Source organism: Callorhinus ursinus, unplaced genomic scaffold (assembly GCF_003265705.2).
Source record: "Callorhinus ursinus isolate GAN/ISIS: 27379988/994484 unplaced genomic scaffold, GSC_fseal_2.0 scaffold88, whole genome shotgun sequence".
Lineage (NCBI taxonomy): Eukaryota > Metazoa > Chordata > Mammalia > Carnivora > Otariidae > Callorhinus > Callorhinus ursinus.
In genome coordinates, this window is record NW_027397150.1 from 371,415 (window position 1) to 398,702 (window position 27,288).

Sequence of the window (27,288 nt, forward strand, 5' to 3'; positions counted from 1 at the left end):
CCCTGTGAGTACCAGCCGGGCCCCGGGGCCAGCCTCCACAGCCAGCCTTTGTGGTCTGCTCAAATGCAAGGAAACCAGGCCAGATTGTGGCCACTTGTAAAATCCCATCTGGTCCCTGGAAAGATTCCCCCTTTGGCTGTCCCTACCATACCCTAGCCTTGGAGATGGGCATCAGGCTGGCTTGGCCAGGCAGGTCGGGGGGAGGGAGGAGAGACCAGTTCTATTGCCTGTGGCTTGGCGTCCAGGTGGGAAGGTGGGGAAGCTTGGTGGGTAGGTTGAGTCAGGACACTGAGGCCCCTGCTGCCCAGGGTTGACTTTTTCACTTCAGGCCGTGAGATGAATCCTGGCCGGCAGCAGGGTTGGGTGGTGATAGGCAGAATGTTTGCAAACTTGTCTGGGGCTTCAGCTGATCTCCGTATCACCTGGTGTCTACTCACACCTGAGGTTACCTGCTGGGAGCTTCCTGACCCCTGGTTCTTCACCTGTCAGAGCTTCCCGAAAGCCACACCACATTTCGACATTGTCTGATTCTGGGCTGGACTCTGTATGCGCCAGGTCAGCAGAGCCCCAGCCCCCATGCCTGTCAGCCCCAGCGGGGAGCTTCTGGTCCCAGGGTCCCGAGCCCTCATCTGTCCGCCTCTGTGTGTCCCCACACACTGCACTGCCCCGCCTTCTGTCCTTCCTTCTCCACCGTGCCCTTGTGCTGCCCGCCCCAGCCAGCACCCCTCCTGCCCTCCCCCCTCCCTCCCTCCCTTCTCCTGCCTTCTCTCCTCTTCTATCAAAAGTGCAAATCTCCCTTTCGCCTCTCCTTTCCCCTCTGCTGGGCCAGCCTGGAGAAGTGCAATCCTCTTTTCTTGGTGAGATGAGAGAAGCCAACGGGAGGGGCCCTCCCTGGCTGTTGTATTTTTCATAGAGCAGGAAGGGAATGGCTGGGCTGGGGGAGAAAGTCGGCGGGGGGGGGGGGGGGGGGGGCGGCGAATATGTGAGAGCAGGGAGGGGGGCAGCGTGGTAGGAGGAGGGGTGGAGTGTGGAGAGATTTAGTTCCATCTGAAAGCTGTCGGTGCAAATCAAAGGCTTTCCTTTGAACCAGCAGCAATCTGGAGTGCAGAGCGTGGGGACCGCTCCGCCCAGGGGGCTCATTACTGCGCGTTTGATAAATCCGGGGAGACAGGGCCTGGCCTCCACCAACCCCTCTCCTGCAGCCTGGCTTCCTTGGCTTCCTCGTGTGCTTGGCCCCCGTCCCTCTCTGGTTCCTGGCTGGCCTGGCGGGCAGGGCTCTGGGAACATGACCATCAGGGCACAAGTGCCAGGACACGGGTGCAGAATGCAGTTGTGCGAGAGCAGGTGTGCACGCGTGTGTGCACCAGGGGATGTGTGTGCTTACGTGTTATGGCATGTGCGTGCCCACAAGACGTGCGTAGGGTGTATCTGAGAATCAGTGAGCATCTCCAGCCTCTAGGATAGAGCTGGAGGTCACTTCTAGCTCTGAATCAGAAATGGGACTCGACCTCTGTCCTCACCAGGCCCAGTGGGAATGGGAGATGACCCTGGGGCAGTAGGCCTCTCCTGGCCTAACTCTGGGGAGCAGAGCTGGAAGGCAGTGTCCCCTGGGAGATGTGGGCTGAGGAGGGGAGGAGGAGAGGGTCTCCGAGGGGAGGGGGCAGCACTGAGGGGAGGTGCCGAGGTACCAGGGGGCCGGTTTGCACAATGGCAGGTCTGGGCCAGGAGGTCCCAGTGGTGGTGAGAGGGGGGAAGACAGCAGTAGCCCGGCTGGTGCCGTGGCATGCTGGGAGCCAGGTGTCCTGGCCCCTTGCTTTGCTTACTGGCCCCGCTACTCACCAGCTATGTGGCTGGAGGGAGGTGGCTTTTCTCTGAGCCTCAGATCCTTACTGGGGAGAATAATGGCCCTGCCTCATTGGGCTGTCGTGTGCAGGAAGGGAGCTAGCCTCGGGGAGGTGCTTGGCCCGGTGACTGGCACTTCATAGGCAGGGGCTGTTTGTTATAACTCCTGATGGTGGACATTGGCGGCTGTAACGCTTGGGGTTTTGCAAATCACTGAAACCTCTCTGGGTGCCGTTGACGTCATTCCAGCCTTGGGAACCACTCTCCCTCCACGTAAGGATATTCAGGTCAAGCTTCTCCTGCGGTTGGTGGCAGGGAAGGCGGAATGGCCTCGGGGTACTGGCCAGCCCCAGATCGAGGAGACTGCCCTCCCCAGAGGCCAACAGGATGAAGTTGGAAGTCGGAGGTATCCAGTGGGGACCAGAAGTAGGGGGTGGGAGCTGAGAGTCCGGTGCCTCCAGGGAATGCTTCTTAGATGCTCCTGGGGCGTGGCACGGTGCCAAGAACAGGGGCCCTGCTGCCGAGACGCCCCGAGTCCGTCCCCATCTCTGCCACTAAATAATGTCTGTATCTTAAGCACCTGGAGCCTCATTTCCCGTTTGTATAAAATGGACATAATAACCGCCCTGTGCAGTGGATTATGATGCTGGGAGTGATGTCTGTAACGCATCTGCCTGGTGCCTGGCAAGTAGCTGGCATCTTATAATTGGGAGTTATCATTATTAAGGGCCGCTGCTCGGATTGAAGGGACAAGAAAGGTAAATCAAAGCGTCTCTGTTCTCCCGGGGCTCCCAGGAGAGTGGGAGAGACAGAAACGCACACATGAGTAACTTTTAATCCGAGGCAGGCTGGGAGAAGTGCTCTAACCAGAAGCCCAAACAGTGTGGGAAGAATGGGGGAGGGGGCTCTGACAAGTCTAGCCCAGGAGCTTGGAGTTGGGTTGGGGGGGCAGGGAGGGAGGGGCGCGGGGAAGGGGGCGGGAATGGGGCTTTCTGCCGCCCCGACCCCTCCTCCAGCTGTGCGAGAGAAGCACAGAGCGCCCCCCCAGGGCCCCTCCGTGGTCCCCTTGCCCTCTTAACACTGTCCTCTTAAAATAAGGGCACGTGAACACAGAGATCATGTATCATGTATTTTCTGCTGTTCACCTGCCCCCAAACCCTGGCTGAGCCTCCCGGGAGTCTCCTGTCCCGTGGCCCCCTGGAAGTGGGGGGCACCAGGAGTCTGGGACCCCGGCCTCACTGCATGAGTCTCAAGGGGAGACGGGCACCAGACATGGGGGTCCTGGCCGCATGGCCACGCTGGCTCCCCGCCCCCGCCCTCCACCTCTCCCCCTCCCTCTTCAGGACCTCGGCCTTCCTTCTCCTCTGCCTTGGCCTGTGGCACTCAGGGTCTTTGCATCAGCGGGCGCTGCCTGCTGTCTTTCCCTCTGGATGCCCATCCCTGGACCTGCCTCTCCTGGGCTCCTTCTCACCAAGACCCGCCTTGCCTGGTGCTTCTCCTCCAGTCTCCTCCGTGTCCCTGGCTCTCCCCGGCCTCCGCGGGGGTGTCTGGCTCTGTGCCCCGCCCCCCGACAGCCTCCCCTCAGGGGCTGTGTGGCCCTGTGCCTGTGGCCGCGTGTCCTTCCCCGCCTGTCTTCATGATGGTTGCTAAGGCTTCCCCCTGCACCTGAGACTGCATCGGAGGACAGGGAGGCCACGGATCAAAGCCTGCAGGAATTCATTTCAGAGCCCACCCGCAGATTCGCGCTGGCCCCAGGCTGGAGCTGCCGGGCAGGGCGGGCGAGGCTGGACTGCGGTCGGGGTCCGTCTGAGGTCAGGCTCACCCGAGTCCCCTCCCGCCGCCATGAGCCGTGCCCCTGCATTTCTGTTCCACGCTGGCTTTATTTCCTGCGCGCGGGGCGTGGGCCCAGGCGGGACTGCAGTCTGCCCCCGCTCCGCCCCAGCTGCAGCGCGGCCTGGGCTCTGCTCAGCCACAGCTGGTGGAGGCCTGGGCCCCCAGGGCCTCGAAGGCATATGTGTGTGTGTCCTTGACAGGCCACCGGGACTGGCTCTTGGTGCCTTTGTGACACGCGGGGGCATCCCCAGCACCTCCTTCTTTGTCGTAACGCCACCAGGACGCATCTGCCCTTGCTGTGGCGCCTTGTCCAGTGTCTGTCCCTCACTGCTCACTTTCTAGGCTTCCCCTCAGCAATCCCATCATTGCATCAGAACCTTGGGTCCTGCCTCCTTACCCCTCCCAGCTCTACTCCACACTCCCTCCTCCAGGGAGCCTCTCGGGACTGACTCCGCCCTGCCCAGCGCTGTTCTTGTGTCTCTGCAGGGAGAACCTAGCCTGTCCCTCCACCACCCTGCCCTGTCTGTGCGTCCGCTGGAACCTGGGAGCCTGACCGGGGCAGGCGTGCTCTGCCCTCTGCCTCCTTTCCTTGACTGGGGGACGGTGGGGGTGGGGTCACACGTCAGGATCTCTCACTGCTTCAGAACGCCTGCCGTGGGCCCGGCAGCCAGGCCCCACACTGGGTGAGGGGCCAGAGCTCTGAGGGACACAGCCTGGACTCTAGTCTCCTGGGCTCGGGGCAGGGACGGGCAGTGCCGCGGGGGCCATACCAGAGTAAAAGGGGCCCTCAGGGCTCATGGGAAGGGAAGTCCAGGAAGACTTCCCAGAGGAAGTAACTCTTCGAATCCCAAGGGCGTGGGGGCAACAGTGTCTCCCCACTGCCCCCCCACCCCCGGAACTGGTTGTGCAAGGCCCTGGAAGGGGCACAGAAGCCTGGGCTGTGCAGAGGGGAGTGAGGCCTGTCTCAGGCACTGTCTTGACTGCAGGGGCTGTGGCGGGGGGCGGGGCGCGGGAAGACTTGCTTGTGATTTTTGCGGGGTCAGGATCTAGGGGCCTTCCCATCGAGTACGATTCCCGAGACCTCTTCATTTTCCCTCCTCTCTGGACTCTTCAGTCATTGCTTCCATCCCCCCCCCCCGCCCCCCGTCTCCCGACTAAACTCCCAAATCCCCACGTCATCTTGATGGCTCCTGCCTTCTCTGTCATGTTCTTGCTCGGGTTTCCAGGGGCGCCTCTAACTATCTAGCTGCTCGGGACAAATAAGGGCCGTAGCTGCCAGTTAGTGGGCACAGGCAAGGGTTTGTACCAGGCCTGTCACACCCCTCATCCCGTTAACCTCCGGGGAACCCGGGAGGTGGGCCTTATCACACCCCGGAGTACCAATGAGGAAGTGAGCCTCCGGAGGGACTTGGCCAAGGTCACGGTTAGGAAGTGGCGGAGGCGTTATGCAAACCTATGTCTGCCTCGTACACCTGTGCTCCTAAAAGGGCCCCTGTGGTCCTTGTGCGGACCTGTCATGTACGGTCAAGCCGGGCTGGGGAAGCCACAGTGCTCCTCCCTCCTGCCCGCTCCCCATCTCTGACTCTGACCACAAGGGCTCCCCCCATCCTCTCTCTGCCCGCTCGCTCCCCGTGGACAAAGAGCAGCTTCTTAGTGTTTGCTGGAGGCTTCGCCGGGAGAACAGGGTGTCCGGGTCCCATTTCCACGCTCGGGAAGGCCGTGAATACAAGTCCCATCCCTGGGCCGGAGTAACGGGCCGCCCCACTCCCAAGCCCTTGACTTGGGCTCCGGGGCTGTGGGAAGGACAAGCGTGCTGTGTGGGGAGCTTGCAGCAGGGAGCTGCCCTGGAGAATGCGCAAGGATATGAATAAATTTGAATAATAATGAGGGCAATGCCTGAATTAATAATGCTGGCTGCTCACCTGACCCACCCCTCCCCCAGGATCTCGGCACCTGCCGCTGGAGTCCTGCGAAATGTGGGTGAACCTCATCCTTGGCTTCTCTGGGAGCCACAGTCGGCGGTCAAGTCAGAAGAGTTGGGAGCAGCCCAACAGCTGCCCGGTCGCTAACTTCCTGGATTTGGACAGTTAACCGAGAGGGAAGAGGCTGCCTCAGGCATCAAATCATACGCTGGCCGTCATTCCCAGCCCTGCCCCCTCTCTCTCGGTCCCCTTTGTGTGCAGCAGATAACGTGGACGTCAGATGTCCGGGGAGACTCAGAGGGAGGAGATCGCACGGCCCTTGGCTTTAGAGGAGAAGCTCCTCTTCTGGTAGAACGGACAAGGCGAACACCTCCACCCACCCGCTGTGTTCTACCCCATGATAAAAACATGGGCATAAACTCTTAGAGTCTGGGACAGGGAATGCATGGATAGAGCTGTGACTGGGAGATGGGACAAGCTGTGTCTGTCCGAGGAGCTAAAGGATCAATCCAGGAGGGCTCCCTGGAAGAAGGGAATGTGGGGCTAGTTTGGGAAGAAGGGGAGACCTGGAGCGGGAGGAGGAGACAGAAGGGAGGGGACAAGACCTGGGGCCTGTCGCTGGTGGCTTGGAGGTCTCAGAAGGGGGGGTCAAGTTCCCTCTGCTTACACACTGGAGCGATGGAGCATCAGAGACATTGTGGAAAGGGTTGGATTTGGGGGTTGTGGTCTCTGCAGATACGTGGGAGCCGGAGAGGGAAAGAAGAGGGAGGACTCCCCCGAGCTGTGGGCAAAGCTGATTTCGGTCACAGCGGTGTGACAGATTGGGGACAAAGCTAGGAAGCCCCAGACCTCTCCCTTTGCCACCTCCCCCTTCCCACAGCCTGCCCCACCCGCGGGACCAGTGCTGGCTCGTCCGGGGTGGGGGCCGGGGGTTGGGGCAGCCACAGTCCAATTCCCTGCTCCATTTAGGCTCCACAATTAAAGGCAATTACTCTGCAGCTTCTCTCATCAAACGCTCCCGGCCGGGCTGCCAGCCGGGCTGCCATGTGTGGCTCCGCAGCCGGAGGGAGGGACGAGCAAAGTCACACGCACGCCTGGCTCCCACCGCGCGGGCGGCGGGGCGCGGGTTGGTGTGTCTGTGTGTGCGCACGCGTGCCCTGGAGCTCCGGGGCAAGGGGCAGACGCGCGGGACGTGGCGGGTGTGCCGAGAAGTGGGCTCCGAGGTTTGCTGGTGGCACTCGGAGCCCCGGGAAGCCGGGGTTCACCCTTATGAGGCGCCTGCCCGGGGAATCTGCCCTGTGTGCCCACTGGGCACATCGTGGGGGGCTGTCCCTGCATGGCGGCCCACGTGTGCTGCCTCGTGGCTACTCGCGTGACACGTGCGGGCAGGGGTGCAGTGGCGTATTCATGGCCCGGGATTGCGGTGGTGGTGCACGACCAGCAGCTCTGGTCATGGATGCAGCACCTGGGAACAGGGGTGGGGGTGAGGCGGCAGGTGGCGGAACAGGACCGGGTCCTGGAGGGCTGAGGCTCGGGCTCTGAATCCGCACTATGCCCCTCACTCACGCTCACCCCCCTGGGCCTTGGTGTCCTGTCCGTGGCACGAGAGGGTGGCATGAGCCCCATCTCAAGCCTTTATATAACACTGCGCCACTCTCTCTGATTGCTGAGCGCCTCCACTCCTGAAACCCGTTCCCCTGGGCCAGGGGGGAGGAAGAAATCCAGGGCGGGCACGTGGCATCTTGGTGGGAAGGGGCTGGGCTGAAGTGGGGCAGGGACGGGAGGGCGGGGTGGGGGCCTGGGAGGGTGGCCCCTTGGTGGGGCCCCTTCCCTCCCACACGCCCTTACCCAGTGCCGGCTTGGCTTTGCCAGGGACCCAGACCCGCTTCAGCCAGGAGCCGGCCGACCAGACTGTGGTGGCAGGACAGCGGGCCGTGCTCCCCTGCGTGCTGCTCAACTACTCGGGCATCGTGCAATGGACCAAGGATGGGCTGGCGCTGGGCATGGGCCAGGGCCTCAAAGGTGAGTGGGCTGCCCGCCGGCCTGGCATCCAGACTGTCCTGCCTTTATGCACCGCCTCCCGGCCTGTTGCCTTTACTTCGCTCCTGCTCCTCACTGCACTCCCTCTCTGTGCTCCAGCCTCCCCCTCTCCCATTTGAATGTGGGCAGCCTCGCCCTCTGCTCCTGAGCTCCAGACTCCCTCCTGCCCCAGCCCAGGCCATGTCTGTTCCGGGGCCAAAAACCCCTTGTAACATCAGCCTGGGCACTTGATGCACGTGTTCATCCAAGAAGCCTGTATCAGGTGCTGTGCAGCCCACGCTGAAGCTACCTAGCGATTCAGTGAAACAGGACGAACAAACGATCTCCTATATTCCAGAACAAGTAAAGGTACTTTTGGGAAGGCCTCCTGGCCGTGGCTGAGGGGGAAGGCCCCCGGGTTCTGGTGCTGTCTCTGCCACCTGTGAGTGGGGCGACGTAGGAAAGCCGCTGCACCTCTCTGGGTCTCCGTTTACCACCGTGTAGGAGAGCTATGGTCGTCACGGGCCTGTGCACGGCGTTCGTGAGTTTTGAGCCAAATGAGAGATGGTGTTTTGTGAAAAGCCACGGCTGGCCTGAAAGCAGTGTAATGCCGAAAGCCCGGGAGGGGCTGTATATTTTTATTCTTTCTGTTGTCCGGGGCTTAAAATTATTTGCTGCGGGTTCTGTGTATTAGTAGAGAGAGGGGAAATTTGTCTGTGTAGAGGAAAGAGATGGGCTAGTGGATCTACTGATGATAGAAAGAAAGAGAAACTGGGAGAGAGAGATCAATAGATATGGAGTGAGAAGGATCGATAACCCCTGGACAGAGGGAGATAATGGGGGGGAGCCGGTGGGGAGCCCGGGAGAGGGGGACCGCGGAGGGGGTGTGAGCCTGCAGGGGAGGGCAGGGGAGGCTGAGCCAGAGGGGCCAGAGGCTCAGAGGCCCACCTGCCACAGCCGTGGCTTCTCCAGGGACTGGAGGGTCAGGGGCTCCTTCAGGGGCAGGACCTGTGTCATCCGTCCCCCACATCATGAGTCCCGGCGAGGCCTTGGCCTTCCTTGGCTCCCCCCGGGCCCCAGGGAACCCCGTCTGTTCTGCGATGCCCTATATTTCCAGCACCCTCATGCCCTCCCCCTCTCCTTTTCTCTTGGCTTTTTTCCTCTTCCTTTCCTATTATGACGAGAGACGTTTGTCTGCAAACAGCTCCAGAGATTTCTGCTCCTCTCCCCCTTCCGTCTCCCTGTCGCTCCTGCTCCAGGGCCCCCAGCCTCACTGTAGGAGGTTGTGACATCGGGGGGGGGGGGGGGGGGGGCCTCGCCCGGGGGTGGGGGGGGCGGGCCAGGGCGGGGGGGGGGGGGAGGAGAGGTGGCCTGGGCGGGATGCAGGCCCCGCCGGGGGGCACGGGGATGAGACCTGGGGAGAGAGAACCCTGGCGGGCAGGGCGGTCTGGGCCGGTTCCCAGGCCGGTTCCCAGGCTGGGGCGGGGCTCACCTCGCTCGCCCTTTGTGTCCCTGCAGCCTGGCCGCGGTACCGGGTCGTGGGCTCTGCCGATGCCGGGCAGTACAACCTGGAGATCACGGACGCCGAGCTGTCTGATGACGCCTCCTACGAGTGCCAGGCCACGGAGGCCGCCCTGCGCTCGCGGCGGGCCAAGCTCACCGTGCTCAGTAATGCCCCAGCCCCTGCTCTAACTCTTTCCCTCCAGTTCCCTTGGCTCCTCACTTCTTCCTGGCCTCATGCCTGCCCCCAGTACCCCCCAAATCCTTCTCTAAACTTCTTCCGAAGCCAAGTCCAATAGAAGAGGGTGAAGCGGGCACGTGGACCCCCCCCTGGTGGGACCACGGAGGCATGAGGCCTGGCATCCTCTGTGCCCAGCTGGGTTGGGCTCTACCTGCAGGACATGAGGCTCCCCCAGGGCAGAGGAGTTGGGGTGCTGGAGATGCATCCACCCCTGGCCCAGGCTCGTCAGTGAGGGAGCTTCTCCCGTCCTCCCCCTCGGCTGCCCCAGCCCTAGCAGCTGCCCTGGGGGCTCCTTTCCCTCCTCACTCAGCCCCCACTGCCCTTCACCACTCCTTCCCTCCCTGGGCACTGAGGTTGCCCTGGAGGCCCTTCTGGGAGCCAAGGAGCAAGACCGGAAGGAACAAGACCCAAGGGCTGAGAACTGGGGGGGTGGGCTGGGTCCTGATGGCGCCGAGCGGATGTCCCTCTGTGAGAACACCGGGGCCGTTTGTGGGACGAGAAGACTGGCCCCTGCAGGAGCTCCCTCCAGCCTGGCGCCCTCCCTGGCCTTGGCCTCTGCTCTGCTTCCTTCTGCCCATGACCCCCCCCCTCCTTTTGCCCATGCTGTCCTGTTCCTTTCTCCTGCCTTCATCTGACCTGTCCCGCTCTCTCTTTTCCATCCCTTTGCCTGAAATCTGTGACCTGGGAAAGCCCCTGGAAGGGATGGGGGGAGAGGAGCGGAGACCGTGAGCTTGGACACAGGAAGGTTTTACCTGGGGGGGGGTGGGAGTGAGAAGGTGACAGGAAGTCATCCTTGTGTCAGGGAAAGGCTGGACTGGGAGCTGGGAGTCAGGAGCCCTGGGCCATTTTGGCACTGTGACCCTGAAGAGGTCACGACCCCTGGGTATCAGTTTGCTCGTCCATAAGTTGGTATCAGCCTCTCCTCAGCCACTTTGCCGCTCCTGCCCAGGGAGCTGTGAACCGCGGGAGCTTGGGCAGTGAGGTGTCAGGGCGTCAAGGCCCTGCAGGGCTAGGACTCTAGCCTGGCAGGGGGCTTGCTCTTCCTGTCTGGTGAGCAAGGCACAGGACTGAGGTTAGGGAGAGAGAGTCAGGTGGCCACCAGGGATGGGCATGGGGCGCCATGACTGCACCTCCTGTCCCTCTTGGGGCGTGTGTGAGCCCGCGCCAGCCCGGGCCGTCTAAGGGAGTCACGAGATTCTGGGGAGTCCGTCTGTCTTCTTTCCCCTCGCTAACTGCCTCGGTTGTGGGTCCTGGAGGTACTGCTTCCGACCTGGAGGACTCCCATCCTAACAAGGAGCCCCTGGTGCTCCCTCCCCTCTCCTGCCCCAGACCTCCAGAGACAGAGAAATAAAGATGAAAAAAAAAAAAGAAAAAGCCAGCTAAACCCCTAGGTATTGCAGGAATGGGGCTTCTAATGGCATCCAGTGGCTTGGTTCATTCAAGGAAGGCTTCCTGGAAGAGGAGAATATCAACGGGGACCCTAGATGGAGGAGTACCTTGTTTAAAAGCTTGCAAGCCACTGAGGGAGAGCCCATAGTGGGTGGCTCATTTGGAGGGCACAGTCCGTGTGCAGTGTGTGGGCCTTCCCAGCCTATCTGGGCGACTTGGGGGGCATGAGGGGCAGGGACAGGCCCCAAGAAGAAGAGGTGAGAGGTTCGTGCTTGCTCATCTCTCCCTCGGACCCCCTGCCACCTGCAGCCGCATGTAGGCTAAGAAGACAGGCTATGTCTCGCACGCTCCCTGCTTACCCAGTTACGTACTCCTTTGCTCACGGCGCTGGAGCCTGGAGATTGGGCAGGGCAGAGTCGAGAGTGGGCTGCGTCCGTGCCCGGTAGACCCCTCATCTGCAGCCATAGCCCTTGGTGGTCTCCCTGCCCCCACCCCAGGCCAGGCTTCCTCCCGCAGCAGCCTTTCCTTCTCCCTGCGGCCGACTGAATGGCGGCCTTCCACTCAACTGCAGATGCAGATGCAGATGCAGACGAGGCGTCCACTTGCAGGCCTACAGCCCCCCGCCAACGCCGGAGGGAGGGGCATGGCTCCAGGGCCAGTGGGCCTGGTCCCCCCTAGCCCTGCTGCTTAACTCACTCTCCCGCCTCTGAGCACATTTCTTAATCTCTCTGAGCCTCAGGGACCTTGTCTGCCAATTGGGGTCCATGGTATTTACCATGAAAGGGTTAATGAAGTACCCTTTGTGGTGAGCTTCAAATGCGCGTGGTACTTGGGCCCTTCGGTCAGCATTCCATGAACGGCAGAAACACTGGATCACATCACAGCTTAGCGGCTGCATGTCTGGGATCTCATTTTGACTTCACAGCATCACCTCTGGGGAAGAGCTGTCAATGTTATTTTTAAAATTTTACAAACAAGGAAACTGAGGCCACAGACACATGTGCATATTGAGATACAGATTTGTCACAAATCATAAAAATTTGTGCATAAACAAGCATCCATATGGACACGCACCCTCTGATAGCGGAGCAGACATTTCAATGGGCTTATTCTCCTTTGCCCCAGAAACAGAGAGAAAGATGGGTTAGCGACAGAGGCGACAGATGGACGGTCTTGCCCGAACGAGGGGAAAGGGCCAGCGTTCTAGGGAAGGAGAGCCGATGGGAGGAGGAGACTTCCCTCTGACCCAGGACACGGTGTCCCCCGCAGATGGGCAGGACTTCTGCCCATCCAGGATGTCCTTCCTGGGTGAGACAGCAGGTGTGACCTCGGAGGGGCCCACACAGACCAGGAGACCCTGAGCACCATCCGACAGGGGGACCAGGTAGAGCAGCAAGCAAAGCGGAGTTGCTGGGGACTCGGTGGCTAACCTGTTGGCCAGGAGCTGGGGGCGCTGCTGGCTCTCGTCCGAGCAGCTGAGCGAACACAGCCCGGGTGTCACATGGGCCTGCACGCTGTAGTCCATGCCCAGCACCCCCGCTGACCTTCGCGAGGGCCCCCTGGTGAGGCCCAACTACGTCCCTGTTGAAGAAACAGACTCTGACCTGCGGGCCTCACCCAAGATCACACAACAGGTAAACAGACGTGCTGGGGTTTAAGATCCGCGCAGCCTGCTTGGAAACTACCCGTCTGCGTGCACGAGTTGAGCGGAACACAGACGGGCTGCAGGTGGTTCCCTTCCAGTGGAAATGGCAGCTCAGGACCGGCATTTCCCACACTCCGGGGCAGCCCGGCGCGCCGCGAGGCTCCGTGGGCCTCCCACGTCTGCTCTCAGGGTTGTCTCACAGAGCCCCCTCTGGGTCTTCCCAGAGGCAAACAGAGCCCTTTCTCATTGCTGGCCTGATGACAACGGGGTGCACCAGAACGATGACAATCAATCCTGCCTCTGTCTCTTCAATCCCCCGTTCGTTCAGTCAGTCAGTGTCCCCGAGGACCTGCTGTCAACCCGGCTCGGCTAGACCTCGGGCTTTCAGAGAAAGAAGGAGCCTTACCTTCAAGGAACTGTAACCTGATCACCTGAGCTTTTAGGAGCCGTGAGGATAGGACAGGGAGAGACCTCCTATTTCTTGGCATCAGGAATCTGACCCATTCAGCCCCTCAAGAGGGCAGCAGGTGCCTACGGTGACCACCTCTGGGCCCTGGAGACAGTAGAAATCCAGGGAGCCAGGGACAGCGGCCTTGGCTGGGAAGGGGGCCCGGGCCGTCATCCCAAGGGACCCCAACACAGGGTCGGTTAGGAGCTCAGAGCACCTGCGTGGGAGCCCCTGCTGGGCTGGCTGGTGGGGGGGGGCCCTGGGCGGCAGGCTGAGAAGGCTTGCGGCACTTCGTAGCCCTCAGAGGTGTCTGAGCAGGGTGGTGGCACGGTCTTGGCTGCGCTGGAGAAAATGACCAACCTGCCCGCGGTGATGGATGTGTCGGCCAGGGGCACTGGAGGCAGGGAGTCCGTTTGGGAGGCGGCTGTAGCGGCCCGGCTCCCCGGGCTGGCCCAGGGCACAGGGCACACAAGACGAAATAGATGAGGACGCTCCTCCCGAGCCAGGCCCCCAGGGTGTGAGCAGCACCCCAGTCCTGGAGACCCCCGCTCTTCGCCGTTTGCGGCCACGCCCCTCACCCGCCAGCCGGGCTGGGAAAGAACCAGGTGGGGGTCGGGGGGCTGTGCTGGTGGCCTGGGGTGAAGCTCCCCCAGGAGCAACAGCTACAGTGATTGCAAGTTAAGGTGGCCACAGCCCTCCCCGGGGCAGCCGTGCTGCGGGAGGGACGCCGCCAGGGGCAGGGGCTGTGGTCGCCAGGGCGGAGCTGGCCACACCCTGACTGAGGCTCTGCTCGCCCTGCAGTCCCCCCAGAGGACACCAGGATCGACGGCGGCCCTGTGATTCTGCTGCAAGCGGGCACCCCCCACAACCTCACGTGCCGAGCTTTCAACGCCAAGCCGGCCGCCACCATCATCTGGTTCCGGGATGGGACGCAGCAGGAGGGCGCTGTGGCCAGCACGGTGAGACCCTGCTGCCCCCCCCAGACCCCTCGGCCCCATCCCAGGTCACCTCTCATTCCCACATGGGCCTGACCCAGACTCGGGGGACAGAGATGTGACAGGAGAGCTTGTAGGTCGTCTGGTCCAAGCCTCTCATCCATCGTGTAGCTGGGAAGTCTGGGATCCAGGGAAGAGGAGGGAGCTCCCAGGTTCACAGTGCATTCGGCGGCTAGCAGGGACTAAGAGTAATGCTAATACCAGCTACATTAAGCACCTACTGTGTGCCAGGCACTGTGCATGCTAAGCTCCTAATGGACAGTCCCTCCTAATTGACAAGGGAGTTTGATAAGTCAGGCGTTCCTTCCAACTCAACAAAGAGGGACACTGACGGTCAGAAAGGTTGGTGCCTTGCACAAGGTCACACGGCTGGTGTGCAGCAGAGCTGGGGTTTGCACTTGGCTCGGGCTGTGCTCCGTTGAGCACCTCGGGCTTCGTCCTTCAGCCTCTGCTTGGCTCAGTGAAGATGCTGAGGAGGCAGGGCTCCTGTGTAGGTTGTATAGACGAGGAAGCTGTGACAGAGGAGTTGTCCGGTGATGTTCTGGGCGGAGCTGGATTAGCATCCCCATCCCCGGTGTGGGCGAACGGACAGGAGTACCCAGCCCTTCGCTAGGTGCCGGGGGAGACCTGCTCCCCTGTGTGCCTCGGAGAGCAGTGCCAGGCAGAACCCGATTAGCTCTGCCTTTGACAGGCTGTGTGACCTTGCACAGGTCCCTGCTCTCTGGCCTTAGTTTACCCATTTGACCCAGCACAGTTTGGCCTCAGTGGTGCTTAACCTTTTACCACCAAGACATCTGTAATTTTTCTCCTGTAGGACTACACATTTTGAAATGTTTTGGCAACCAAACGAGCTGATTTGTTAATGGCCATTTGTCGTCCACGTTGCTGCTCGCGTTTTCTAACGATAGCAGATCGTGGCCAAGCAGCGGGGGGAGCCGGCGGCCCTGCACGGCTCTGGCCCTGCTCCTGCCCAGCAGAGGGGTGCTGCTGTCAGAGGGCAGGGCCGCCCTCGGACAAGCAGCGTGGCTTCCCTCGCACAGCTAAAATATGGCAAACAGCTCACGGGGTCCTGCGACCACATTCAGGGGCCTCAGGTTGGCCGCCAATGAGACAGCCTGTGAGTCCTTCCTGCCCCCCAGGGGCTTACGGTCTGGCAGGAGAGCCCCCGCGCCCACGCGCTCACGCGCAGGGCCCACGGGGCGAGGCAGCGTGTGCCCAGAGCAGAGTGGGACAGACGGACCCGGAGGGTCACAATGGCCGTGCAGAAGAGGGGACTGGTGCTGCACTCACAGAATCCCAGGAAGGAGGCTCAGAACCACGGGGAACGGTAGCACACGCATTGTAGGCTCCGGTGGAAACTGTGGACACGGGTCTGTCTGTTGGATGCATGGCCCTCGTGTGTCGTGTTCATTAGCGGAAACTGTGGGGTCTGGGAGGAGGGTGGATGGGAACTTGCTGAATTTTCTGTTCAGTTTTTCTGTACACTTAAAACTTCTCTAAAAAATAAAGTCTATTAATTAGAAACCAAACCAAAGCAGACCTGGGGGAGGAGCCTGGGGCTGGGGGTGGGGGTGGGGAGGGCTGCCCTTCGGGTTAAATTTCACATGCCCCTCCGGCGCAAGCCTGTCTCTGGGCCCGGTCATCCTGATCGCAGCGCAGGGGGCTTCTAGCTTGACCCCGTCCCCACTTGTCCCACCCCAGGAACTGCTGAAGGATGGGAAGAGGGAGACCACCATCAGCCAGTTGCTCATTAACCCCACAGACCTGGACATTGGGCGTGTCTTCACCTGCCGCAGCGTGAACGAGGCCACCCCGACTGGCAAGGAGACTTCCATCGAGCTCGACGTGCACCGTGAGCAGGGGGCCCTGCAGCGGAGCTGGGCGGAGGGGTGGGCTGAGGAAGGGAGGGCGGGGCGCCCTCGGAGACGCCCCGAATGCAGATCCCCCGGGGCCCCAGGGCAGATGCTCTTGGATCCCCTGGTTGGAGTACCCAGGGGCCGCAGACCCCGAGGGCTGGGAGAGGCACCAGCTGCGAGTCAGGCAACTCCAGCGTCTAATTCAGCCTGTAACTTTGGCTGTGACTTAATCTCTCTGAGCCTCAGTTCCCAGTTCTGTATAGTGGAAGAAAATAAAATACAGGCCCACAATCTCTTCTCTGAAATTCCAAACTGAAACTGATTTGCTGGCAAAACGTGAACTAAGGTTCCCCACGGTCTCTTACTTAACCCATATGTCACTGTGAGCTGTTGCCCAGACCCTGCTGGGGGTCTTACATAGTAAATGGTCTGTGCACACCAGCACCTTTCTAAAATTTAAAAACTCCAAATTCTGAAATACATCTAATCCCATCGGGCTCAGAGGAGGGACTTGGGACCTGTTTCCGTCTGTTGGGGCTGTGGGAGCACCTAAACAAGAGAGAGCATCCGAGCAGCCAGCATGGAGCCTGCTACTCAGGGGATGCTCAGTACAGCCCCTCTGCCCAGAAAAGGGGGGGGGGGCTGGGCAGGGGCTGGAGATGCCCCACCCCCATCCCTTTCAGTGAGCCACGCGAGGCCACGCTGACGCCTCGTGGCCACAGTGCACCATTACATCCTCTAATTGTCTCTCCTGCGGCAGCCTGGATCCCAGCCCCCTAGCCGGCCCCCTGGAGGCTCCGTGGGGTAAAGGGAAGGCAGATGGCTTCTCTATTGGAGCTGCTTCACTACAGACTCCAGTTCCCAGATCTCTGCACAGGGAGAGGGCTGGGTGTGTGTGTTAGGAAGAGAAAGAAACCTGAGGGACAGAAAAGACCCTTCCTGTCCCCTGCTTTGCAGACCCTCCCACAGTGACCCTGTCCATTGAGCCACAGACGGTACAGGAGGGGGAGCGCGTTGTCTTCACTTGCCAGGCCACAGCCAACCCTGAGATCCTGGGCTACAGGTGCAAGGGGTGGGGGCTGGGGGCACCCTGTGCCTGGAGTGGGGGGTGCCGGGGTGCAAGGGGTGGGGGCTGGGGGCACCTTGGAGTGGGGGGTGTCGGGGTGGGGGTCATGCTACTGGATGTGGGTGAGAGGGGTCCAAGCCCTGATCGCCACCCTGTGTTGCCTTCGCCCCAGGTGGGCCAAGGGCGGCTTCTTGATTGAAGATGCCCACGAGAGTCGCTATGAGACAAATGTTGACTATTCCTTCTTCACGGAGCCTGTGTCATGTGAGGTTCACAACAAAGTGGGGAGCACCAATGTCAGCACCTTAGTAAACGTTCACTGTGAGTGGCTGCAAGGGCAGGGGTGGATGGGGAGGGCAGGGACCTTTGAAGGGTCTGGGGTAGGGGTGGGGGGACAGGGGACTGGTCGGAGGAGGTGGCAGGGCAGCAGAAGGAAGAGAGGATCGGCTAGAGCTGACCCCCGATGAGACTGAGTCCCTAGCAAGTGCTCTTTTCTACACAGTTGCCCCCCGGATCGTAGTTGACCCCAAACCCACGACCACAGATATTGGCTCTGATGTGACCCTCACCTGTGTCTGGGTGGGGAATCCCCCCCTCACCCTCACCTGGACCAAAAAGGATTCAAACATGGTAAGACGCCTGCTACCCATCTTGAGCACGGGGAGGAAGGAGTCGGTCACAGGTGGGAGAGCAGGGGTGGGGTGAGGCTGGTGCAGCCTTACTTTTCAAGTCGAAGCTAGAGTGTTTCCAGGGTCTTGGGATTTGGAGGAGGCGGTCAGTGCTCGGGATCAAAACCCACTTGTCCCCGCAGAACAGCTGGCCGGTTCAGTGGTCATGGGAGGGACAGGGGGACCTGTGTGTGGGGGAGGGGGGAGGGGTGGTTTCTGCAGATCCGGTGAATGATTCTACATTAGGAGGGTGGGAGGGTTGAATTCTGCAGCTCTGCAGACACCTGCATTAGATAGTTTGGGCTGGAATTGCAGGAAGAGGGATTTCAGGGTGAAACTTCCTGCCTTGTTTGGCAGGGAAAGCTCTAGAACAGACCGTCAGAGAGGCTGCGTTCTCTGGGAGACCACTGCAGCCCCAGCTGCCCTCTCTGGCCTCAGCCCTTCTCAGCCCACCTTTGCAGAGACGGCAGGCCTCAGTGCGGCCCTGTTTAGAGTCAGGGGATGCACCTTTGCCCTTCTGGGAATTCACTTGTGGCCCTTCCTGCTTTCTTCCCGATGCCTCCGATGCGGGGCCCCACTCGGACCCAGGGGCCCAGGCCTCCTGGCTCCCCACCCGAGGCTGCTCTCTCTGCCCAGGTCCTGAGTAACAGCAACCAGCTGCTGTTGAAGTCAGTGACCCAGGCCGATGCGGGCACGTACACCTGCCGGGCCATCGTGCCTCGGATCGGTGTGGCCGAGAGGGAGGTGCCGCTTTACGTGAACGGTGAGTGGCCTCCGGGGCTGGGCTAGGGCGGGCAGGTGCTGTGATGTCCCGCCGGCCCTGACCGCGTCTTCTTGCTCACAGGGCCCCCCATTATCTCCAGCGAGGCGGTGCAGTACGCTGTCAGGGGTGACGGGGGCAAGGTGGAGTGTTTCATCGGGAGCACGCCGCCCCCAGACCGCATTGTGAGTGCCGCGGCTGTCACAGGGTCTGAGGACAGCCAGCCACCTGGAGGCTGCGTCCCTCTGCCCTCGTCCCTGCTCACGTGCCACTTCCCCCTCTCTCATTTGTCTCGTGACCCTGAGCCAGTTACTGAGTGTTTCGATCCTCAGTTTTGTCATCCACAAAATGGGGGCAGTGCCCCTGCCTGATGGCCGCAGCAACAGGTGTGCGAGGCCGGGGCGCCCCGGCTGCTCCCTCTGCCTCATCTCCTTCCCTCTCCTCAGCCTCCCTCCACCCTGCCCCTGGGTTCCCCGGCCCTCTGCCCCCTTCTGTCTTCCTCCTCCTACCCGCTCCCCCTCCCCCCTCCGTTCTCCTCTTCCCCACACCATGCGCCATTAATTCCTCCCATGACCATTAACCGTCAAACCCCTCATCACATTTAATGACCATTTGGCTAACTCCAGGGCTGCCCAGGGACACTTCATTACCACGGCCGCCTGGGCAGCGGGCGGCTCGGCTCCCAGGGGCTTTCCTTGCAGAGCTGGGAGGAGTGATCCCTGGAAAGGAGCCAGTGCTCAGGGAGGGGACAGGAAGGGGGTGTCCCGACCAGGAAGTCAGGGGTGGAGGAGGCTGCGAGAGATCCTCCCTGTCCTAAGAGTCTGAGATGGGTCTCCAGAGCCCCCTGGGTAGGTTCGTGTGGGGCCAGCTGCGGCTTGGCTACAAGTCAGGCTGAAGACTCTCAGACCACCAGAGCTGGACAAACCCCAGGCATCCAACTCCAGCCTGGTCCTCTGCTTTTACAGATGAGGACACGGAGGCCCAGAGAGGGGAGGGGAGGCCACACAGGGGCTCAAGGGAGAGCCAGGCCCAAGGCCGCATGTTGACTCCCCATCCAGGACATCAGGGCTGCCAAATATTGGTTCACTGGCCCAGCAGCACCTGCATCCATGGGATCGTTAGAAAAACAGAGATTCCTGGACCTCTCCCCTGGAGTTGCATATTTAAGAGTTAAGCTCCAAGAATCTGCATTTTAAAGAATGTCCCTAAGCATATCTGCATGTTCCTGGCATACATCTCCATTGTGTTGGTAGCCACTGTTTCCCTCAGACTGGAGATCCTATGCCAAGGCTCGAGGCAGCAGGTGTGACTTGGGCTTGGCCAAGGCTTGAGGCAGCAGGTGTGACTTGGGCTTGTTGCAGAGTGAGCACTGGGCCGGGCTGAGGGACACACAGGGCACACGGGACAAGGGTGGGTGGGTCAGGTGTTTCTGCCACCTGCTCCTTCCTTACCCACCCCCCAGGCCTGGGCATGGAAGGAGAACTTCCTGGAGGTGGGGACCCTGGAGCGCTACACGGTGGAGAGGACCAACTCGGGCAGTGGGGTGCTGTCCACGCTCACCATCAACAATGTCATGGAGGCAGACTTTCAGACGCATTACAATTGCACAGCTTGGAACAGCTTTGGGCCCGGCACGGCCATCATCCAGCTGGAAGAGCGAGGTGACCATGGCCAGGGTGCGGGGCAGCTGGGCGTTCTGCTCCCTCTTCTCTCCCCTGGCAGTCCTTATGGGGAGACAGCTCTCTCGGGGGCCTACCCTCCAGAGCCTGCGCCGGTGCTCAGCTGGGGAAAACCACCCCCTTTTTTAAACGTTCATTGAGCCTCCCCTCTGCGCCCGGCCCTGCGCAAGGGGCAGCAGGGATGGCGGTGCACAAGACGCGGTCCCGGCCCTCGAGGGGGTTTTGGGTCAGTGGAGGAGCACACAGAGTGGGAGCAAAGGACTTCAGGTGGAGAAAATCAGAAGCTTCATGAAAGGGTGTACTACTACCCACCTCACGGGGTTGGCGTGGGGATGAAGTGAGAATATCTATAAAACACCAGGCTTGTGGTGCCCCACCTCTTCGAGAACCCTTCATCTGCTAAGAGGCACATGCTTCCTCCCTTAAGACGCTGCATGTCGAAGGAGGCACTGCCTTTGACTTTTTTGGAAGCTCTGACGAGGGAGAGAAAGGCCGGGGCTCCCACCAGGTGTGCCTTAGCTGAGAGAGCCAGCGAGGGGGTGGTGGGGAAGAGCAGAGCGGAGGGAGTACGGCAGGTCCCAGCGAGGAGGGGAAGAACCTCCCGAGGGTCTGATCCGTCCAGGACTGCCAGGAAGGGAGAAGAAGCTGGAGGAGGCTCCCTGGGTCCTACTCAGCTCTGGGGAGCAAGGGAGCCAAGGAGAACTGTGCGAGCCCTGCGGGTGCCGGTGCCTCCCTGGCCATGGGGGGGGGCAGGGAGGTGGTGAGAGGTGGGGACACGGGTGACAGGGCGGAGTTTGTGGAGACAGCTGACCTCAAAGGGCAGCCCAGCCCAGGAAGCCGAGGCCAAGCCTCGCAGGCAGGTGGGCTGCAGAGGGGAGGATGGGCCCCCAGGGACAGGGTCACGCTGTGTCACAGCTGCAGGGACGGGACATGGCCATGCTCCCAACCCTGATCAAGCCGAAGCTCAGGCCTAAACCCAGACACAATGCAGACCTTCCCCTCCAACTGCCCCTGACTTGAGCAAACACCGTTCGCGTCCGCGGATATCAGTGGAGCTCTGGCACCTGGCCTTCAGGTCCCTGTGAGCCACCAGCCTCACCCCAGCCTCTCCTTCCCTCTGAAGAGGTGCTGCCCGTGGGCATCATTGCCGGGGCCACCATCGGTTCGGGCGTCCTGCTCACATTCTTCTTCATCGCCTTGGTGTTCTTCCTCTACCGCCGCCGCAAAGGCAGTGAGTACGGGCCTCCCCCCGCGCGCGCGCACGTACAGCGCCCCCCCCCCTCAGGGCGCCCTCCCAGCAGACGGACCGCCGCGTGCCCGGGGCTGGCCTGTAGCGGCTGGCAGAGCGCGTCCAGGCTGCCCTTCCCTGTCCAGGTCGCAAGGACGTGACCCTGAGGAAGCTGGACATCAAGGTGGAGACTGTGAACCGCGAGCCACTTACGATGCATTCAGACCGGGAGGATGATACAGCCAGCGTGTCCACTGCGACTCGGGTCATGAAGGCCATCTACTCGGTGAGGGTCCTGTTCCTCCTGGCCCACTCCCCTCTTCACGTTCTTGGGACCCGCCCCAGCTCTACGAACCACCTTCTGTCTGTCTTCCCTGCCACACTCACGCCCAGGCTCACACGTGCTCACGTGTGTACACACAGGCGCACAAATGCTCCTGCATGTACTCATATGCACGCACGCACACATCCACCCCAGGCTGATTCCCCTACAGCAGAAGACAGGCAGGTGGGGCCCCCCCATAGGCCCGCGCTTGGCCCCATCCTTACCCCCCCCCCCCCGGCCACACACAGTCAGACTTGGAAGCCCCTAGAAGTTTTCTGGTCCAACTGCCCCATAGCTCAGACGAGGAGACAGTCCCAGAGAGGGGCAGTGACACACCCAAGGTCACATTGTGCGTCCACGACAAACCCGGTGCCAGGCTGGCTCTCCGGCCTCTCCCCACCCCTGGCGCCCCGGAGCCTCTCCTGGGCTGGGCTCAGACTCAGAACTCCAGTGGGCCGGGGGCCCCAGACCCCTCCGGCGGCCCTAGGGCGTGGGGCGGTGCCGGCGTAGGATGCGGCCGGCAGGCCCTGACGCCCACCCTGCGGCTCCGCAGTCCTTCAAGGACGACGTGGACCTGAAGCAGGACCTGCGCTGCGACGCCATGGACACGCGGGAGGAGTACGAGATGAAGGTGCGCGCGCGGGGCGGGCGAGGGCAGGCTGGGGGAGGGGGACGCGGGCTGCCAGCGGGACCCGGCAGGTGCACCACGGCCGCGCCTCCACTGCGCCCTTGCCCCTCGTCCGCAGGACCCCACCAACGGCTACTACAACGTGCGCGCCCACGAGGACCGGCCGGCATCGCGGGCCGTGCTCTACGCGGACTACCGCGCCCCCGGGCCCGCGCGCTTCGACGGGCGCCCGGCCTCGCGCCTCTCGCACTCGAGCGGCTACGCGCAGCTCAGCTCGTACAGCCGCGCCCCCGCGTCCGACTTCGGCCCCGAGCCCGCCGCCCCCGGGCCCGCAGCCCCCGCCGGCGCCGACTCGGCCGGCACGTTGTCCTATGAGAACTACGACAAGTTCAACCCGCACCCCTTCCCCGCGGCGGCGGGCTACCCCACCTACCGACTGGGCTACCCCCAGGCGCCGCCGTCCGGCCTGGAGCGGACCCCGTTCGAGGCGTACGACCCGATCGGCAAGTACGCCACGGCCACCCGCTTCTCCTACACCTCGCAGCACTCGGACTACGGGCAGCGGTTCCAGCAGCGCATGCAGACTCACGTGTAGGCCTGGAGCCCGGCCGGGGCGCCTCTGCGGGGCAGAGGACGAGGCTCTCACAGCCGTTCCCTGATATTCAGGGGCGTTGCGCGTCGCTCCCGGCCCGGACCAGCCTTCCTCCGCCGCCGCCGCCGCTGCGGCAGGTGGGGAGCAGGTCTCCCGGAAACACCCCGTCCCGAGGATGGTGCTCTGTGCATGCCCCAGCCTCCTGGGCCTGCCCTTCCCTCTTCTTCGGGAGGACGTGTCTCTTCTGACCTGTGCTCTCGCCTGGCCCCAGCACGGGAACAGGGAAGCGAAGGTTGTGGAGAGCAGAGGGGGCACTTTTTAGCATTCCCATTCTGCCCCACCCCTTTGGTCTCCCCTAAGTGGACAGGGATGTGTGACGATGAGCAGGCGTTGGCCTAGGGGGACACGCAGTGGCGGGTGGGGGTGGCCCAGGCACAGATATGTGGAAACACATTTGCCTGGCCAGCCCCTCTGTCCTCTGCATTCACACCCCGGCAGCATCCTTCCTTCCGCGACTGCAGAAGGGACCTTGGATTGATTTTAGCTGTCCACAGAACAGCCCTGGCACTGAGTTCAGATCCGGCCCTCGTTCAGCTGGGATTAAAGGGCCAGCTGTCCTGGCTGCTCATCATGGACACCTGTCTGTCAGCAGAGGATCCAGATCCGCCCTTTCTCTGTCCTCTGTGCAGGGCCAGCCAGTTAGATCACGGGGTCCCCATGCAGAAAGGAACGGTGGGGGAACCATGTCCTGACTCACCAGCAGGAAGGCTGTGTGCTTCAAAGCAGTTTCCAGAACCCCCTCTAGAGGAGCCCCTTCCCTCCTCAGCCTGCCCTGTATCCTGGCTTTAACTCTTGAGCCTGTCTGGGGAGTGGTGGTGTGAGGGCCGGATGCTATAGGCTATTTTTCAAAGACAACAAAAAACAATGAAAACCTCATTTGGGGAGAAAAAAAAAGCTGTAGGGAATCCCCAGCCCCAAGTCCCAGTGGGAAGGAAAGGGGGCACCTGCTCTCCTCCAGATTCCTAGCACCGTCCATTACTCTGAATTTCCAAGCACTTTGAATCCATTTTTAAACATTCAGGTGGTAAGACCTGTCCCCGATGGGCTCTGACAGGCTTAGGGAGGGGGCCTGGCTCTCAAGACTGCTTGTCCTGCCCACCAGCTGGTCGGGGAGGCTACCTTCCGGGGGCATGGGTGATAGGCTCTTCAGACAGGTTTTGGTTTGTTAAGTGTCTTTTTTTTTTCTTGGACCAATCAAATTCCTTCTTCCACTTTCAGTGCCTTGAGTGTCCAGCTTTGGTTGACCGGCCCTGTGTGGGGGAACACAGGGGATGGGTATTGCAAGCCCCAGACACGCCGTCAGGTGTTGCAGAGTTTCGGGGACGGCGGGTGAGGGGCCTGGAGAGGGAGGAAGGTGGCACGGAAGGGCACTGCAGGCAGTCACGCCCATGCTGTCCCCACACACACATTCCACATGGCCATTCTCAGCCGCCGCCTCTGACCAAAGAGAACTGTGCCCCCGCCCCAGCCTCCCCTTCTCCCGGCGGGTGGAGTCTCGGGGGCAATCCCCAGAACGCGCTTTGCCCTCTCTCCTGGTCACCACTCATTAGTCGTGTTTGCTTTAATGAGTTACATGGTCATCAGCCACGGACCATCACCACCCTTGCGGATGGGTCTGTGGGGTGACATTCCTCACCGTCCCTGCTCGTAAGGACCAGCTAATGCCCAGGGAGAAAGTAGCTCGGTTCCAGCCTGGCAGGCTGCCTCTGCGTCCCCTTCCGCAGCAACAGGGGCAAATCCTGGGTGTCCCTTGGGGGTGGGGGGGCATCGTCCAGGCTCCAGCTGCATTCCACCCCTACCCCTGGGAGCTGACCCCTCCCTACAGAGTCATTTTATGTGAGCCCCTGGAGAAGGTCTGGTAAGGGATGCGGGTTCCTGTGCAGATGAATTCACGCATACTCTGATTATCTTCGCAGAAACAGAAGCCATGCGTAATCCAAACAGTTAAAGTCTGAAGATGGTGATGGCTCTTTAAACAGGAATATTCCAAAAAATATTCATTTGTATTTGGGGTTTGGCTACATTCTGTTTCTTCCCTTTTATTAGTGCTGGGTCCATTCTGTTGAAATGATGAAGAGGAGGGGCCCAGGGTCAGTAGCTAACTCAGTTGACACTACAGGGACCATTAGTTTTCAGAAGCCTGTGACCAGAGCTCCTTCTCTGCTCTCTGCTCTTTAACCCAGTAACCGGCCCCTCCTGGGTATGGAGCGTGCACAGTGCAAGGCACAGAGAGACACCGGCGCCCCAGGCCCTCTCTGCCCTCTATTTGCACGCTGTTCATCTGATCACAATCGGAACTGGGGCCTGCCTGTTGGGCCAAATGGAATTGCTTTTCTGGGGAGTGGAAGGCACCCTTGAACTTGGTAGAGCTTTGCTGTTGGAGGCTGGGGCCCTCCAGCAGGGTGCCGAGAGTACTTGATGTGGTCACCTTGGTGATCCTGATCGCCTTTGATATTCTCATCTTAGTGAGAAGAGCAAGGCACTAGGGGTCAGGAGATCGGGGACCCCATCCTGAAGCTGCCGTTGACTGAGTGACCTTGGCCTAACCTCTTTACATTTACTGCCCCCGATTTTCTGGCCTTACAAATAGGGGGAGGGTGGCACAACCCTAGAATTATTCGGCTCTTGCTGTATTCATTCGGTGAGGTGGAGGGCCCAGCCACCCCTGGTGTGGAGCTGGGAACAGGACGTGAGCAGGGAAAGGATGGGGTGGTAGAAGGTTCTACTCTCTTGCAAAAAGCTTTCACTGTGGGCCTCTTGCTGGAAGTGCTGTGAATAAGTTTCCACTAGGTTCCCCTGGATGCCAAACGGCAACAAAGCATACCCTGAGCCTGGGTGAGATTGGCGTGCTCTTATCCTCTGACCATTGGGAATGGTCGCTCACATTGGGAGCCCGCTCAGAATTCTGCCGGTGTGGCAAAGGCGTCTGTGGCCAGGGCGGGGCAGGGAGACTCCTCCACTGGTGCCCTGGTTTCGGGCAGCTTTGACCGAGGGGGAGCTGGGAGTAGCCACCATCCACGCTGTCCTCAGGAGCGCAGGGACGGCGCAGCCCTCACTGAGGAGGTGAACCTGCCGGCCAGGGTCTCCCGAGCTAGATGGTGAGGTGTGAGCACGGCTGACCCCTCTGTGAAGCAGTAGAGGGAAGTTTTGACGTGAACTCGGCCTCGAGGAGGCTCTGGTGATTGTGGGTGAGCTGCAGTCTCGTCCCTCGTGGGGGTGCTCACACTGCATCTCGAATCCTGGATCCCTCTAAGCCCAGCCCCAGCGTCCTCGTGAGGTCAGGAAGGGGAGCCAGCAGGGATGGAGCGGTGCTCCCCCGAGCGCCGTGCCTGGGATGGAAAAGGTTGGCTTGACCCCCCATCTGCAGGCCCATCACTTTGAGGGCAGCATTCCAGGACTGAGCGCCCTGCCCCGGCCGCGGAAGCCGAGGCTTCTCTACCACTCCAGTGTGTCCCCGGCGGGTCCCCGCCTTGCGCCTCTTTCACGGGGCACTCCATAGACCGAGGGATGTAATTTGGAAAGGCATCTATTTTTGTGAAGAGGCTATAAAACTAGCATTTAAGTATCCCCCTCCCTTGTCGCTGCCTTCCCCTGCCCTTCAGAATGGGGGGGTTGGGGGAGGTGCCCATTTTCTTGCATCACTGTGAGGGAGCTCCAGGCCCCGTCCCTGGAGAAGGCGTTGCTGTGCAGAAGTCACAGGCCATATGGGCGGCTCTGGTACAAGCCTGCCCTTAAAAATAATAACAGTAATAATAATAATAATAGTAGCTCCATTTGCATAGAACTACCACATTCCCGCCAGCCTCCTGCCCCTGCTCCTGGCTTTTCGTTTTGGCCACAACCACCAGCCTTTTCGAGGGTCGGTGGGCTGTGGGGCCTTCTACCTGCTTCTGGAGGTCAGACGCTGCCCCGGGAAGCCCCCCCACTGGGGAGAGCACAGCCGAGCGCTGCCCGGAGGCCGGGCTGCACCAAGTCTGCCCGGAGGAGCCCTGGGGCCCCGAAAGTCACACTCTCCACCCCAACCACCCTTGGGGTCACAGCCTCTACTTGGGGCTCCAGTTGAGTTTTCTCCTCCCAAACCCCAATAATAAATGGATCCATGATGACAAGAGAAGAGAAAAAAATATATTATTTTTGTTAGGACAGACCATCGTAGGTTTTTAGCAATGTGTGTCTGTGTGTCCTCACGCCTTTTCCTATTCTGCCTGTTTTCATTTTCCTTTTTTTTAAATATTATGTACTATATTTTTAGTCTCAAACACACTATATATTATATATATTTAATTTTTTTATATATATAAATATAAATGTTTTAAAAAGCACCATGTTTTGTGTTATTTAAGGCATGAGCAGCTCTCGTTACTTAAAAGCTTGCCTGATTTGGGGTGAAATGGTCAAATTTGGGGAAAAGAGAGATTTTTGGGTTATTAGAGAGAGGATCTATTTGTGTCCCCCAGGCGGTTACTTATATCTGTGGCTGTCTCAGGGCCCTGCGGCCAGGGAAGCCAGCAGCTGGGGGGGGGGCAAACAGCGGGAGGTCACCACACCCTAAAGTTTGGTGCCAAATCCGATTATGGGGCAGGAAAGGGGGC

The 27,288-nt window shown here is 60.7% G+C and overlaps 1 protein-coding gene across 5 annotated transcripts in view; it reads left to right on the top strand.

The window, feature by feature from the left end:
* KIRREL1 (kirre like nephrin family adhesion molecule 1) overlaps positions 1-27,018 on the top strand; it is a 90,179-nt gene extending 63,161 nt beyond the window's left edge. Inside the window, exons 2-15 of one of the 5 annotated variants that reach the window (XM_073888195.1) lie at positions 7,470-7,619; positions 9,135-9,284; positions 13,641-13,798; positions 15,536-15,686; positions 16,648-16,753; positions 16,929-17,077; positions 17,259-17,386; positions 18,013-18,187; positions 18,269-18,369; positions 19,647-19,845; positions 20,939-21,094; positions 21,238-21,377; positions 21,970-22,047; positions 22,163-27,018. In XM_073888195.1, coding sequence (XP_073744296.1) covers positions 7,470-7,619; positions 9,135-9,284; positions 13,641-13,798; positions 15,536-15,686; positions 16,648-16,753; positions 16,929-17,077; positions 17,259-17,386; positions 18,013-18,187; positions 18,269-18,369; positions 19,647-19,845; positions 20,939-21,094; positions 21,238-21,377; positions 21,970-22,047; positions 22,163-22,639 — 2,318 coding nt within the window. In that variant the 3' untranslated portion in view covers positions 22,640-27,018. The remainder of the gene's footprint in view (positions 1-7,469; positions 7,620-9,134; positions 9,285-13,640; positions 13,799-15,535; positions 15,687-16,647; positions 16,754-16,928; positions 17,078-17,258; positions 17,387-18,012; positions 18,188-18,268; positions 18,370-19,646; positions 19,846-20,938; positions 21,095-21,237; positions 21,378-21,969; positions 22,048-22,162) is intronic. The other 4 variants (XM_073888196.1, XM_025860721.2, XM_025860723.2 and 1 more) reach the window with 4 other exon arrangements.
* Positions 27,019-27,288: the final 270 nt, after the last annotated feature.